This window comes from Dendropsophus ebraccatus, chromosome 2 (assembly GCF_027789765.1).
Source record: "Dendropsophus ebraccatus isolate aDenEbr1 chromosome 2, aDenEbr1.pat, whole genome shotgun sequence".
In the NCBI taxonomy this organism is placed as follows: domain Eukaryota; kingdom Metazoa; phylum Chordata; class Amphibia; order Anura; family Hylidae; genus Dendropsophus; species Dendropsophus ebraccatus.
In genome coordinates this window covers 213,121,061-213,139,150 of record NC_091455.1, presented here as the reverse complement: position 1 = coordinate 213,139,150, position 18,090 = coordinate 213,121,061, and the positions used below count along the sequence as shown (strand labels likewise).

The 18,090-nt window shown below is 41.4% G+C and overlaps 1 protein-coding gene across 1 annotated transcript in view; it reads right to left on the bottom strand.

The window, feature by feature from the left end:
• CDK6 (cyclin dependent kinase 6) overlaps window positions 1-18,090 on the bottom strand; it is a 109,358-nt gene that overhangs the window by 55,109 nt on the left and 36,159 nt on the right. The window contains exon 4 of the mRNA XM_069959441.1: window positions 13,497-13,664. Within this exon, the coding sequence (XP_069815542.1) occupies window positions 13,497-13,664 (168 nt within the window). The remainder of the gene's footprint in view (window positions 1-13,496; window positions 13,665-18,090) is intronic.

The window sequence follows — 18,090 nt, the reverse complement described above, 5'->3', positions numbered from 1 at the left end:
CTATAGACTGACCGGGGGCAGCATGTAATACACTAGGCTATAGACTGCCCGGGGGCAGCATATAATACACTAGGCTATAGACTGACTGGGGGCAGCATATAATACACTAGGCTATAGACTGACCGGGGGCAGCATATAATACACTAGGCTATAGACTGACCGGGGGCAGCATATAATACACTAGGCTATAGACTGACCGGGGGCAGCATGTAATACACTAGGCTATAGACTGCCCGGGGGCAGCATATAATACACTAGGCTATAGACTGACTGGGGGCAGCACTTACAGTAGGTCATAGACTGACCGGGGCGACGTTTACACTCGCCTGGTCTTGTTAACTATAGCGACCGTACACAATGCAGCTTTCATTCTTCCCATTGAACATATGGGATCATGCGCTGGAAGCAGCATAAAGCCCCATAGCGTCAGTGCTGTTCTGCTGTCCATTACAGAGCACTCTGCAGAGAGCTGGTGCGGAGTGACGTGCGGGTTATGCGATTACCCCACTCCGATTAGCGCTGGCGGATTGTTTATTCTTCAGTAATTCCTTCCCACTGTATAAAGGTGCTTCTAAATGCCACATTCCAGCCGCGCTGCCAATAACTCACTGGAGCAGATTTTCCCACAAGAACTGATACTCTGCACAGAACTCGATGAGGACGTCAGATCTCAGACAGTCAGGAGGGGGTTAATAGACGAGCAGCCGCGCTGTACTCCAGGGCTCCGAATATCAGCCACCATTATATACATACAAATAGAGATATATGGAATATCCCAGGAATGCCGCACGTTTTACCTGACTGAGGTTCATCATGGGGGGGGGGGGGGGGGGTACTCTGGTGGGGAAAAAAGTCTTTCAAATCATCTGGTGTCAGAAAATTATATATATTTGTAATTTCCTTCTATTTAAAAATCTCCAGTCTTCCAGTACTTATCAGCTGCTGTATGCCCTGCATGAAGTGGTGTATTCTCTGCAGTCTGGCACAGTGCTCTCTGCTGCCACCTCTGTCCATGTCAGGAACTCTACAGAGCAGGAGAGATTTTCTATGGGGATTTGCTGCTGCTCTGGACAGTTCCTGACATAGACAGATGGTGTAGGGAGGGTGATCGGAGATGATGAAGTCACTCAGGGGGGCGGGGTTAGAGCTTAGAGACAAGATCCAGCCAAACACTCTGTGACATCAGAGGATGATGCCTTGTCTCGGGAGACAGGGACGAGCCGGGGAGCTCGAGACAATACACGGCTTCCGGCCACCAGGGGGAGCTCACCACAGCACACTCGTACAGTACAACAGGGACAGAGCGTGCGGTATGACGGCTTTCGACCACCAGGGGGAGCTCACCACAGCACACTCGTACAGCACAGCAGGGACAGCATACAGTTTGACGGCAGGTGTGATAGCGGCACACTGTGTGCAGCTCTATGTCTGGCAGTAGGGGACAACAGAGATGGTGGCAGCAGACGGGCCTCTTGACGTCTTGCCTGCATATTTACAAGTAACAGCTGCAGAAGGGAACATTGGGGTTGGCAGCAGGTGACGGTCTTTATGTCCTGCATGCAGCTGCTCTGCAACGGACGGTGCAGGTAGGGGACAGCGACAGCGGGCGAAAAAGAATCACAGCTGCATGCCCTGGTGTTCTGTTCGGAGGCCATGCTTCCAAACACCTACCAAATGAAAGGGAATTCTAAAATATACCTTTTATTAAATATCCGCTAAAAAATTACATACATAAACTACTAACAATACAATAACAACAAAACTGCTCCGCAATGGTAGCAGTAGCCACATGTATGCCAAGCAATGGTTGGTACGCTAGGGCGATCCCTGATGTGTGTACCCCAAAAGCGTGTATATGTGGGTCCGGGCGTCAGGAAGGGGCTCGGGTCAAAGATGAAGGGCAGGACCTATTAAACCCTATGCTCCTTTCTCCCACTATACCCTGTCCTATGCGGAGTGTACGCCCTGATAAGGACGGCCCCGCTCAGGAACCTAACCTATACTCCTGCGTATCCCTATACTGATATATGAGCTAGGCTGTCTCACTTAGATACTGGCTATCTAAGCTGATATGTACTAGTGATACAGACAATACCTACTCAAAAAAAAGAGAGGAAAGAAGGAGTGTGATCTCACCAAGTGTGAGTGGTAGAGATCAGGGAAAAAGGTAGGATCACACATACACACACAGGTAATGAAATGTGAACATCTAAGGTAATGTGTCACCTGCCAAATATAAAGCTCTGTATACCCCAAGGGATGTGGATCAACCTGTCTCTTAGATATAGGGGTGTGTGTGTTTGTAACCATACAGAACCAGACAAAACACAACTAGTATGGATTCCAAAAATATGAAGCCATGCCCTCCAATAGATCAGGAGTTGCGGCACAATTAGTCCATACACCACACGAGCACTAAGATATTGCTCAAACAGAAACCCTAACTGGAACTACAGCGACATGGCAAGCTGCCACATTACCAGGTCGTACTGTCCAGGTGCACATAGATGGAACCGATGAATTTATTAGTGGTGTGGATTGACACCGGAGGCTCTGCACACACATAATCGCCCCTTGAGACTAGGTACATTCGTTATGTCTCATTGATAGACACCCACATCTCTCAGGATGCAATAACATAGCTTAGGAGACGCATCAGACGCATCATCATCACCCGGCGTCTATCGTGTCCTTGCGGTGATCTCTGACTGCGGACGATTATCAACTTCCTATTATCGGGTCTCCTGACGATTTAGGAGTGAAACGCGTTGAGACCGGCATCTGGGGGATTTGATGAGTATAAAGAGCCTTTGTTGGCCACCCTGTTTTACCCAGATGTATCAGTGATTTTCTATCATTTTGTTTATCAAGGACTTATGGTTATGCCATTATGTTGGATGGTTAGGAATGATGTCTCCTAAGCTATGTTATTGCATCCTGAGAGATGTGGGTGTCTATCAATGAGACATAACGAATGTACCTAGTCTCAAGGGGCGATTATGTGTGTGCAGAGCCTCCGGTGTCAATCCACACCACTAATAAATTCATCGGTTCCATCTATGTGCACCTGGACAGTACGACCTGGTAATGTGGCAGCTTGCCATGTCGCTGTAGTTCCAGTTAGGGTTTCTGTTTGAGCAATATCTTAGTGCTCGTGTGGTGTATGGACTAATTGTGCCGCAACTCCTGATCTATTGGAGGGCATGGCTTCATATTTTTGGAATCCATACTAGTTGTGTTTTGTCTGGTTCTGTATGGTTACAAACACACACACCCCTATATCTAAGAGACAGGTTGATCCACATCCCTTGGGGTATACAGAGCTTTATATTTGGCAGGTGACACATTACCTTAGATGTTCACATTTCATTACCTGTGTGTGTATGTGTGATCCTACCTTTTTCCCTGATCTCTACCACTCACACTTGGTGAGATCACACTCCTTCTTTCCTCTCTTTTTTTTGAGTAGGTATTGTCTGTATCACTAGTACATATCAGCTTAGATAGCCAGTATCTAAGTGAGACAGCCTAGCTCATATATCAGTATAGGGATACGCAGGAGTATAGGTTAGGTTCCTGAGCGGGGCCGTCCTTATCAGGGCGTACACTCCGCATAGGACAGGGTATAGTGGGAGAAAGGAGCATAGGGTTTAATAGGTCCTGCCCTTCATCTTTGACCCGAGCCCCTTCCTGACGCCCGGACCCACATATACACGCTTTTGGGGTACACACATCAGGGATCGCCCTAGCGTACCAACCATTGCTTGGCATACATGTGGCTACTGCTACCATTGCGGAGCAGTTTTGTTGTTATTGTATTGTTAGTAGTTTATGTATGTAATTTTTTAGCGGATATTTAATAAAAGGTATATTTTAGAATTCCCTTTCATTTGGTAGGTGTTTAGTCGGGGAAAGATTAGTATCTATTTCGGCAGTGATTTTATGCTTCCAAACACTTTGCTAGGTCAGGGGAAACTTTATATTCAGCAATTCAACAAATCCTCTACTAGGTCTTATTTTTGAGGCAATAGGGTGTATACGGCTGCTATATAGGCCTTGTATACGACTGCTATATAGACCTGGTATACAGCTGCTATATAGACCTGGTATACGGCTGCTATATAGGCCTTGTATACGACTGCTATATAGACCTGGTATACAGCTGCTATATAGACCTGGTATACGGCTGCTATATAGACCTGGTATACAGCTGCTATATAGACCTGGTATACAGCTGCTATATAGACCTTGTATATGGCTGCTATATAGGCCTGGTATACGGCTGCTATATAGGCCTGGTATACGGCTGCTATGGAGGCCTTGTATACAGCTGCTATATAGGCCTTGTATACGGCTGCTATATAGGCCTGGTATACGGCTGCTATGGAGGCCTTGTATACAGCTGCTATGTAGGCCTCGTATACGGCCACAGTGGAGAAGTCGTTCGTGAGCTCCCAGAGCTACGCTGCTCGTTCTGTGTGTGAGGAGCAATGACTAAGAATGGCTGAAGGAGATGACACATCTCTGTCCGTTCTCAGGACTGACAGCTGGGTAATTTCCAGATTTGTCATTGCAGAGATGGTATGACCCGTTATAGTATGACTAAGAGATGGTACGACCCGTTATAGTATGACTAAGAGATGGTACGACCCGTTATAGTATGACTAAGTATGACTATAGTATACTGTAGTACTATATTATAGCATAACCGGGAATTATTATATACTGAAGTACAGGAACATGATACTGCTAGCACAGAGGTCGGGTAATGCTAATATTCTCATCACAGACACCGCTATTAATAGAAGAGCTATGACTGGGATCAGCTGATCCCTAGAATCCCAACAAATAGCTGATTTACCTACAGCGGCCACTACTGGGGAAATGTGGAATAACCTGCAGTCACTGAAAAGCCCACATATAGGGAATACGTATAGGGAATACATATAGGGAATACATATAGGGAATACATATAGGGAATACATATAGGGGATCCATATAGGGAATACATATAGGGGATCCATATAGGGAATACATATAGGGGATCCATATAGAGAATATATATAGGGAATACATATAGGGAATACATATAGGGAATACATATAGGGGATCCATATAGAGAATATATATAGGGAATACATATAGGGAATACATATAGGGAATACATATAGGGAATACATATAGGGAATACATATAGGGGATCCATATAGGGGATCCATATAGGGAATACATATAGGGGATCCATATAGGGAATACATATAGGGAATACATATAGGGAATACATATAGGGAATACATATAGGGGATCCATATAGGGAATACATATAGGGAATACATATAGGGAATACATATAGGGAATACATATAGGGAATACATATAGGGGATCCATATAGGGAATATATATAGGGAATACATATAGGGAATACATATAGGGAATACATATAGGGGATCCATATAGGGAATACATATAGGGAATACATATAGGGAATACATATAGGGAATCCATATAGGGGATACATATAGGGAATACATATAGGGGATACATATAGGGAATACATATAGGGAATACATATAGGGAATACATATAGGGAATACATATAGAGGATCCATATAGGGAATACATATAGGGGAATACATATAGGGGATCCATATAGGGGATCCATATAGGGGATCCATATAGGGGATCCATAGAGGGGATCCATAGAGGGAATACATATAGGGGATCCATATAGCGAATACATATAGGGAATACATATAGGGAATACATATAGGGGATCCATATAGGGAATACATATAGGGGATCCATATAGCGAATACATATAGGGAATACATATAGGGAATACATATAGGGAATACATATAGGGAATACATATAGGGAATACATATAGGGAATACATATAGGGGAATACATATAGGGAATACATATAGGGGATACATATAGGGGATACATATAGGGAATACATATAGGGAATACATATAGGGGATACATATAGGGGATACATATAGGGAATACATATAGGGGAATACATATAGGGAATACATATAGGGAATACATATAGGGAATACATATAGAGAATACATATAGGGGATCCATATAGGGAATACATATAGGGAATACATATAGGGGATCCATATAGGGAATACATATAGGGGATCCATATAGGGAATACATATAGGGGATCCATATAGGGAATACATATAGGGGATCCATATAGGGAATACATATAGGGAATACATATAGGGAATACATATAGGGGATACATATAGGGAATACATATAGGGAATACATATAGGGAATACATATAGGGGATCCATATAGGGAATACATATAGGGAATACATATAGGGGATACATATAGGGAATACATATAGGGAATACATATAGGGAATACATATAGGGGATACATATAGGGGATACATATAGGGGAATACATATAGGGGAATACATATAGGGGAATACATATAGGGAATACATATAGGGAATACATATAGGGAATACATATAGGGGATCCATATAGGGGATCCATATAGCGAATACATATAGGGAATACATATAGGGAATACATATAGGGAATACATATAGGGAATACATATAGGGAATACATATAGGGAATACATATAGGGGAATACATATAGGGAATACATATAGGGGATACATATAGGGAATACATATAGGGAATACATATAGGGAATACATATAGGGGAATACATATAGGGAATACATATAGGGAATACATATAGGGAATACATATAGGGAATACATATAGGGGATCCATATAGGGAATACATATAGGGAATACATATAGGGGATCCATATAGGGAATACATATAGGGGATCCATATAGCGAATACATATAGGGAATACATATAGGGGATACATATAGGGGATACATATAGGGGATACATATAGGGGAATACATATAGGGGAATACATATAGGGGAATACATATAGGGGAATACATATAGGGAATACATATAGGGAATACATATAGGGAATACATATAGGGGATACATATAGGGGATACATATAGGGGATACATATAGGGGATCCATATAGAGAATACATATAGAGAATACATATAGGGAATACATATAGAGAATACATATAGGGAATACATATAGGGGATCCATATAGGGAATACATATAGGGAATACATATAGAGAATATATATAGGGAATACATATAGGGGATCCATATAGGGAATACATATAGGGGAATACATATAGGGGATCCATATAGGGAATACATATAGGGAATACATATAGGGAATACATATAGGGAATACATATAGGGGATCCATATAGGGAATACATATAGGGAATACATATAGAGGATCCATATAGGGAATACATATAGGGGAATACATATAGGGGATCCATATAGGGAATACATATAGGGGATCCATATAGGGGATCCATATAGGGGATCCATAGAGGGGATCCATAGAGGGAATACATATAGGGGATCCATATAGAGAATACATATAGGGGATCCATATAGGAAATACATATAGGGGATCCATATAGGGAATACATATAGGGAATACATATAGGGGATCCATATAGAGAATACATATAGGGAATACATATAGGGGATCCATATAGAGAATACATATAGGGGATCCATATAGGGAATACATATAGGGGATCCATATAGGGAATACATATAGGGAATACATATAGGGGATCCATATAGGGAATACATATAGGGGATCCATATAGGGAATACATATAGGGAATACATATAGGGGATCCATATAGGGAATACATATAGGGGATCCATATAGGGAATACATATAGGGAATACATATAGGGGATCCATATAGAAGATTCGAAAAACCAACACAGCAGAATCTCATCTGAGATGCTGCAGAACATCATAATATACACCTCAGCTGCTGCAGAACCTCATACTACACCTCAGCTGCTGCAGAACCTCATACTACACCTCAGCTGCTGCAGAACATTATAATATACACCTCAGCTGCTGCAGAACCTCATTCTACACCGCAGCAGCTGCAGAACCTCGTCATATACACTGCAGCTGCTGCAGAACTTCATCCTACACCTCAGCTGCTGCAGAACCTCATCCTACACCTCAGCTGCTGCAGAACCTCATAATATACACCTCAGCTGCTGCAGAACCTCATACTACACCTCAGCTGCTGCAGAACATCATAATATACACCTCAGCTGCTGCAGAACCTCATACTACACCTCAGCTGCTGCAGAACATCACACTACACCTCAGCTGCTGCAGAACCTCATACTACACCTCAGTTGCTGCAGAACCTCATACTACACCTCAGCTGCTGCAGAACCTCATACTACACCTCAGTTGCTGTCTCATGTATTCTCAAGTTTTTTTAAATTACAGATATAATTTCTCATCTATAAGGAGATGAAACTTTTCAGTAAACAAATGATAATAATAGAATCACAGACAATGACGGCATTACAGAACCTGACAGCGCTGTACATAATACATATATATCATATATACCACATACCACAGAGGTGAGCGCCGTATATACACACAGCATATATATATCATATATATATACCACAGAGGTGAGCCCCGTATATACACACAGTACATATATATCATATATACCACAGAGGTGAGCCCCGTATATACACACAGTACATATATATCATATATACCACAGAGGTGAGGCCCGTATATACACACAGTACACATATATCATATACACAGAGGTGAGCCCCGTATATACACACAGTACATATATATCATATATACCACAGAGGTGAGCCCCGTATATACACACAGTACATATATATCATATATACCACAGAGGTGAGCCCCGTATATACACACAGTACATATATATCATATATACCACAGAGGTGAGCCCCGTATATACACACAGTACATATATATCATATATACCACATACCACAGAGGTGAGCCCCGTATATACACACAGTACATATATATCATATATACACAGAGGTGAGCCCCGTATATACACACAGTACATATATATCATATATACCACAGAGGTGAGCCCCGTATATACACACAGTACATATATATCATATATATCATATATACCACAGAGGTGAGCCCCGTATATACACACAGTACACATATATACCACAGAGGTGAGCCCCGTATATACACACAGTACATATATATCATATATACCACAGATGTGAGCCCCGTATATACACACAGTACATATATATATCATATTTACCACAGAGGTGAGCCCCGTATACACACACAGTACATATATATCATATATACCACAGAGGTGAGCCCCGTATACACACACAGTACATATATATCATGTATAACACATACCACAGAGGTGAGCCCCGTATACACACACAGTACATATATATCATATATACCACAGAGGTGAGCCCCGTATAAACACACAGTACATATATATCATATATACCACAGAGGTGAGCCCCGTATATACACACAGTGTATATATCATATATACACAGAGGTGAGCCCCGTATATACACACAGTACATATATATCATATATACCACAGAGGTGAGCCCCGTATAAACACACAGTACATATATATCATATATACCACAGAGGTGAGCCCCGTATATACACACAGTATATATATCATATATACACAGAGGTGAGCCCCGTATATACACACAGTACATATATATATCATATTTACCACAGAGGTGAGCCCCGTATACACACACAGTACATATATATCATATATACCACAGAGGTGAGCCCCGTATACACACACAGTACATATATATCATGTATAACACATACCACAGAGGTGAGCCCCGTATACACACACAGTACATATATATCATATATACCACAGAGGTGAGCCTCGTATATACACACAGTACATATATATCATACATACCACAGAGGTGAGCCCCGTATATACACACAGTACATATATATCATATATACCACAGAGGTGAGCCCCGTATATACACACAGTACATATATATCATATATACCACAGAGGTGAGCCCCGTATAAACACACAGTACATATATATCATATATACCACAGAGGTGAGCCCAGTATATACACACAGTGTATATATCATATATACACAGAGGTGAGCCCCGTATATACACACAGTACATATATATCATATATACCACAGAGGTGAGCCCCGTATAAACACACAGTACATATATATCATATATACCACAGAGGTGAGCCCTGTATATACACACAGTATATATATCATATATACACAGAGGTGAGCCCCGTATATACACACAGTACATATATATCATATATACCACAGAGGTGAGCCCCGTATATACACACAGTACATATATATCATATATACCACAGAGGTGAGCCCCGTATATACACACAGTACATATATATCATATATACCACAGAGGTGAGCCCCATATATACACACAGTACATATATATCATATATACCACAGAGGTGAGCCCCGTATATACACACAGTATATATATCATATATACACAGAGGTGAGCCCCGTATATACACACAGTACATATATATCATATATACCACATAACACAGAGGTGAGCCCCGTATATACACACAGTACATATATATCATATATATCATATATACCACAGAGGTGAGCCCCGTATATACACACAGTACATATATATCATATATACCACAGAGGTGAGCCCCGTATATACACACAGTACATATATATCATATATACCACAGAGGTGAGCCCCGTATATACAAACAGTACATATATCATATATACCACAGAGGTGAGGCCCGTATATACACACAGTACACATATATCATATACACAGAGGTGAGCCCCGTATATACACACAGTACATATATATCATATATACCACAGAGGTGAGCCCCGTATATACACACATTACATATATATCATATATACCACATACCACAGAGGTGAGCCCCGTATATACACACAGTACATATATATCATATATACACAGAGGTGAGCCCCGTATATACACACAGTACATATATATCATATATACCACAGAGGTGAGCCCCGTATATACACACAGTACACATATATACCACAGAGGTGAGCCCCGTATATACACACAGTACATATATATCATATATACCACAGATGTGAGCCCCGTATATACACACAGTACATATATATATCATATTTACCACAGAGGTGAGCCCCTTATACACACACAGTACATATATATCATATATACCACAGAGGTGAGCCCCGTATACACACACAGTACATATATATCATGTATAACACATACCACAGAGGTGAGCCCCGTATATACACACAGTACATATATATCATATATACCACAGAGGTGAGCCCCGTATACACACACAGTACATATATATCATACATACCACAGAGGTGAGCCCCGTATATACACACAGTACATATATATCGTATATACCACAGAGGTGAGCCCCGTATAAACACACAGTACATATATATCATATATACCACAGAGGTGAGCCCTGTATAAACACACAGTACATATATATCATATATACCACAGAGGTGAGCCCCGTATATACACACAGTATATATATCATATATACACAAAGGTGAGCCCCGTATATACACACAGTACATATATATCATATATACCACAGAGGTGAGCCCCGTATAAACACACAGTACATATATATCATATATACCACAGAGGTGAGCCCCGTATATACACACAGTATATATATCATATATACACAGAGGTGAGCCCCGTATATACACACAGTACATATATATCATATATACCACACACCACAGAGGTGAGCCCCGTATATACACACAGTACATATATATCATATATACCACATAACACAGAGGTGAGCCCCGTATATACACACAGTACATATATATCATATATACCACAGAGGTGAGCCCCGTATACACACACAGTACATATATATCATGTATAACACATACCACAGAGGTGAGCCCGTATACACACACAGTACATATATATCATATATACCACAGAGGTGAGCCCCGTATAAACACACAGTACATATATATCAAATATACCACAGAGGTGAGCCCCGTATATACACACAGTATATATATCATATATACACAGAGGTGAGCCCCGTATATACACACAGTACATATATATCATATATACCACACACCACAGAGGTGAGCCCCGTATATACACACAGTACATATATATCATATATACCACATAACACAGAGGTGAGCCCCGTATATACACACAGTACATATATATCATATATACCACAGAGGTGAGCCCCGTATACACACACAGTACATATATATCATGTATAACACATACCACAGAGGTGATCCCGTATACACACACAGTACATATATATCATATATACCACAGAGGTGAGCCCCGTATATACACACAGTACATATATATCATATATACCACAGAGGTGAGCCCCGTATATACACACAGTACATATATATCATATATACCACAGAGGTGAGCCCCGTATATACATACAGTATATATATCATATATACACAGAGGTGAGCCCCGTATATACACACAGTACATATATATCATATATACCACACACCACAGAGGTGAGCCCCGTATATACACACAGTACATATATATCATATATACCACAGAGGTGAGCCCCGTATATACACACAGTACATATATATCATATATACCACAGAGGTGAGCCCCGTATATACACACAGTACATATATATCATATATACCACAGAGGTGAGCCCCATATATACACACAGTACATATATATCATATACACAGAGGTGAGCCCGTATATACACACAGTACATATATATCATATATACCACAGAGGTGAGCCCCGTATATACACACAGTACATATATATCATATATACCACAGAGGTGAGCCCCATATATACACACAGTACATATATATCATATACACGGAGGGGAGCCCCGTATATACACACAGTATATATATATCATATATACCACAGAGGTGAGCCCCGTATATACACACAGTACATATATATCATATATACCACAGAGGTGAGCCCCATATATACACACAGTACATATATATCATATACACGGAGGTGAGCCCCGTATATACACACAGTATATATATATCATATATACCACAGAGGTGAGCCCCGTATATACACACAGTACATATATATCATATATACGGAGGTGAGCCCCGTATATACACACAGTATATATATATCATATATACCACAGATGTGAGCCCCGTATATATCATATATACCACAGAGGTGAGCCCCGTATACACACACAGTACATATATATCATATATACCACAGAGGTGAGCCCCGTATATACACACAGTACATATATATCATATATACCACAGAGGTGAGCCCCGTATATACACACACAGTACATATATATCATATATACCACAGAGGTGAGCCCCGTATATACACACAGTATATATATATCATATATACCACAGAGGTGAGCCCCGTATATACACACAGTACATATATATCATATATACCACAGAGGTGAGCCCCGTATATACACACAGTACATATATATCATATATACCACAGAGGTGAGCGCCATCTGGAAGCTGTAGATCCTGGCAAGGCCAAAGTCGGCTAACTTTATCTGTCCATTGCTGGTGACCAGAATGTTCTGAGGTTTGAGGTCTCGATGTACAACTCTGTGCGAATGGAGAAAGTCCAGTCCTTGAAGGAGCTGACGCATCATGTCCTGTGAAAACGGCAAAATAAGAGGATGAATAACTCAACGCTAAACCGATGGAAAACAGCAAGTAGCCAACACAGCGGGTATGTGCAGTATGTACGGCCTAAAGTTCACAACGGGTATGTGCAGTATGTACGGCCTAAAGTTCAGGGCTCGGGCCGAGAGCGAGCGGGTTGTTCCTAGGTAGTTGTCCTCAAGAGTCCACCACTTTATAGTTTCTTCAGATAAAATCTGATTATAATGCACATTGAGATGTAAGATGATGTCATGTACATGCTGTCAGTACAATCCGGACAGTTTGGTTGCTAAGGACGCACACTGCCTAACAACCACATTATATTTTAGTCCCAGGTTATCCAGGTGTTTTCCGTTCCCCAAAAAATCAAACATAATAAACTTTCATAAATTCTTCAAGCCCTGCTCCACCCGCTAAGGGCACCGCTGTATGATGATGTCATCATGTGACATCATTGGTGACATCACATTTTATGCCTCCATAAGACCTTCATAAGTTACTTAGAAAAAAACAATGGCTATTGATACAGTGTAATACTTCATTTCTCCTCTGGGGGCACTGCAGGAAGACTGAACACTTACTGGAAGGTTCTCCATTAAGTGGCTATAGATACGGTTATATACAGATACGGTTCTCTGTTCCTAGTTTAGAGCTAAACAGAACAGGGCTCTAGATTTCTTACAGTGGATTATGCTATTCGAATCCTACCGGGATTCCCAGCAAGTTACCAGGCAGCAAGTGTTAGATATCCCTGCAGCACCACCACAGGATAACTGAGGTACTGCACACAACAAATAGTAATCACTGTGCTGTACATGTATTGAGCGATTCCCCTGAGGAAGACACAGACACAATTGACAGAAACATGTGGTGAAGTCAAAATGAGTCAGATCCTAAAGTGATAGACAAAGGGTGTGTTTAAAGACACATGCTATAAACAGAGAACAGGTCATAAAGAAAAGACTGAAATTTCTCCACTTTTCCAACCCATTTCTGGCTTTGGCTTCAAAAATCTGTTAGATAAATCTTTTTAAAGCAGCCACAGCTACATCCCTATTGCTTTAAGGAGGGATCCAGTAGACGGACGGCCGTAATGTGATAAATAACATTTTTGTATTAGTATTGCCAAACTTTATATCATTTTTCTATTTTAAAGACTTATTTTGTCATTTGGAATTTACTTTAATTTATTAGTAAATTATAATTAAAAAAAAATTCAATAAAATTTACATCTTAACACCTTCTTGTTGAAACTAAAATATAAACCCTTTAAATTTAAAGACCTGTTTTTTCTTTCAAATCAATTGGTGTCAGAAAGTTATAAAGATTTGTAATTTATTTCTATGTAAAAAATCTTCCTGTACTTATCAGCTGCTGGAAGTAGTGTATTCTCTCCAGTCTGACACAGGGCTCTCTGCTGCCACCTCTGTCCATGTCAGGAACTGTCCAGAACAACACCAAATCCCCATAGAAAACCTCTCTTGCTCTGAAAAGTTCCTGACATGGACAGAGGTGGCAGCAGAGAGCACTGTGTCAGACTGAAAATTAAAAAACACCACTTCCTGCAGGACATACAGCAGCTGATAAGTACTGAAAGACTGGAGATTTTTAAATAGAAGTAAATTACAAATCTGTATAACTTTCTGACACCAGTTGATTTAAAAGATTTTTTTTTTGCCGGAGTACCCCTTTAACTCCCAGTCATCTCATTCTGTCATCTGGTATCACATAACTGTTGGAGTACACGTTACTGATGACCCCCCCCACCACCTTCCTCAGGATTTCTGTAAATACTATTAGAGATAAGAAAGTGACGAGCGCGTTTCAGCCGTTGTTGGGTTGGCCACATCACAGGGCTGGAATGAATGGAGTGCGGCTGCAGGAAATGGCATCTCGCTTCTCTAGCTGGGAGGCTGAGGGACGTCAATGTGGCAGATGTTGATAACCGAAGCTGCGGGCGGACTGGCAGGAACGTTACGTTACGACATGGGGCTGGGATCTCGGGCTCCCCCTTTCCTGCAGCTGTGACTGGATAGAAGAGAATTGTCTCCTTTAACCTCAGAGATAAAAGTTTGGAAGACGAAGTCGAGTAACTTTTTTTTTATAACGGTCATTTCCTCTCTGGTGTAACTTACATGACAGCATGTGACAAGCCAAAATTAATGGGGACACCGCTGGCCTGTGCCAATAGCCCTGAATGGTCGGGATGTGGGCTGCCTGCTCGGCCACCCAGCTAAGACCTCACATGAAAAGTGGCCAGGGGCCCGCAGCGCCATTCACTGACACGCCAGCTGGTCGCTGATTAAAGACATAAAACAATGGCTCGCAGTCACACACAAAGGTCCAGCGACTGCTCCAAAGAAAAGTTTGATTTAACCCCTTTGTAGTCCCTGCGGACCCCCAATAGCATCCAAGTCCTACGTGATAAACACACAGGACTACAGAGAGGATATCTGAACGTCATTGGACGTAGCTTCTCCTTACTAAGCAAGAACAGGGCCATCCAAGTCTGATTCAGTAACCAAGGTATCATGGGCTGCAGTACTGGGCATGGCCATTCATAGGGGTGAGGTGCTGTGGAGGGACCAAAGACCCTTCATTATTCTGATCACAGTCCCTTTATTCTCCTGATTTTATGGATTACACAGACAACCCACTGTGTAACACTAAATATCCCCAGTGGGGGCAGCATAGGAGAATTGAACACTTGGAAACAACACTTGAACAATAAGAAAATTATATCTATATACTGGTGTCACCATCACTGTCCTCCTGTCTGTGTTATCTATATACTGTGTCACTGTACTCCTGTGTCATCTATATACTGGTGTCCTCTGTCCATGTATGCCTGTCTGTGTTATCTTTATACTGGTGTCACCTGTCACTGTACTTCTGTGTTATCTATATACTGGTGTCACCTGTCACTGTCCTCCTGTCTGTGTTATCTATATACTGCTGTCACCTGTCACTGTACTCCTGTCTGTTATCTATATACTGCTGTCACCTGTTACTGTACTTCTGTTTTATCTATATACTGGTGTCACCTATCACCGTACACTTGTCTGTGTTATCTATATACTGGTGTCACCTGTCACTGTCCTCCTGTCTGTGTTATCTATATACTGGTGTCACCTGTCACTGTACTCCTGTTTGTGTTATCTATATATAGGTGTCACCTGTCACTGTACTCCTGTCTGTGTTATCTATATACTGGTGTCACCTGTCACTGTACGTCTGTCTGTGTTATCTATATACTGGTGTCACCTGTCCCTGTATGCCTGTCTGTGTTATCTATATACTGGTGTCACCTGTCACTGTCCTCCTGTCTGTGTTATCTATATACTGGTGTCACCTGTCACTATACTCCTGTTTGTGTTATCTATATATAGGTGTCATCTGTCACTGTACTCCTGTCTGTGTTATCTATATACTGGTGTCACCTGTCACTGTACGTCTGTCTGTGTTATCTATATACTGGTGTCACCTGTCCCTGTATGCCTGTCTGTGTTAGCTATATACTGGTGTCCCCTGTCACTGTACTCCTGTCTGTTATCTATATACTGGTGTCACCTGTCACTGTTACTCCTGTGTTGTCTATATACTGGTGTCACCTGTCACTGTACTCCTGTCCATGTTTTCTACATATTGGTGTCACCTGTCACTGTACTCTTGTCTGTGTTATTTATATACTGGTGTCACTGTATTCCTGTGTTATCTATATACTGGTGTCACCTGTTACTGTCCTCCTGTCTGTGTTATCTATATATTGCTGTCCAGACATGATAGGAGTTGTAGTTTTGCAGTTGTATGTATGTATGTATGTATGTATGTATGTATGTATGTATGATGTGTGTGGTATTACAATTCACTTCAATGGAACCGAGCTGCAATACCGCACACAAACTGAGGACAAGAGTGGTGCTGTTTCTGGACCACAGCTGGTATGATTTTCTGATCCTAGAAAACCCTTTAAGGCTATGTTTACACAATGTGTGAGACCGGCCACTCCGTGACCCGTCACGGGACGGCCACTCTCTGCAAAGATCATCCCGGATGCTACTGCAGTACCGGCCGGATGATCTTTATAGCCATAGTGTTCTGATGCGGGCGCATTAGCGCGCGCCCGCATCAGAACTTTCCATAGCGCACAATGAAGCATGCAGCCGGAGCCGCTCGCTTCATTGTATGAACTGACCGGACATGTCAGTTCTTTGCGGTGCAGCACGGGATCCCGGCCGGAGCGTATACCATGTGTACACGCTCCTGCCGGGATCCCATAGAGGAACAGGCAATGCTCCACACTGCATAAAGTACTTTTATGTAGTGTGAACATAGCCTAAAAGTGAATGAGGCCTGTATGTATATATACTGTATATATACCCATAGTCACAGTATGCTAATATATATGTGACACAG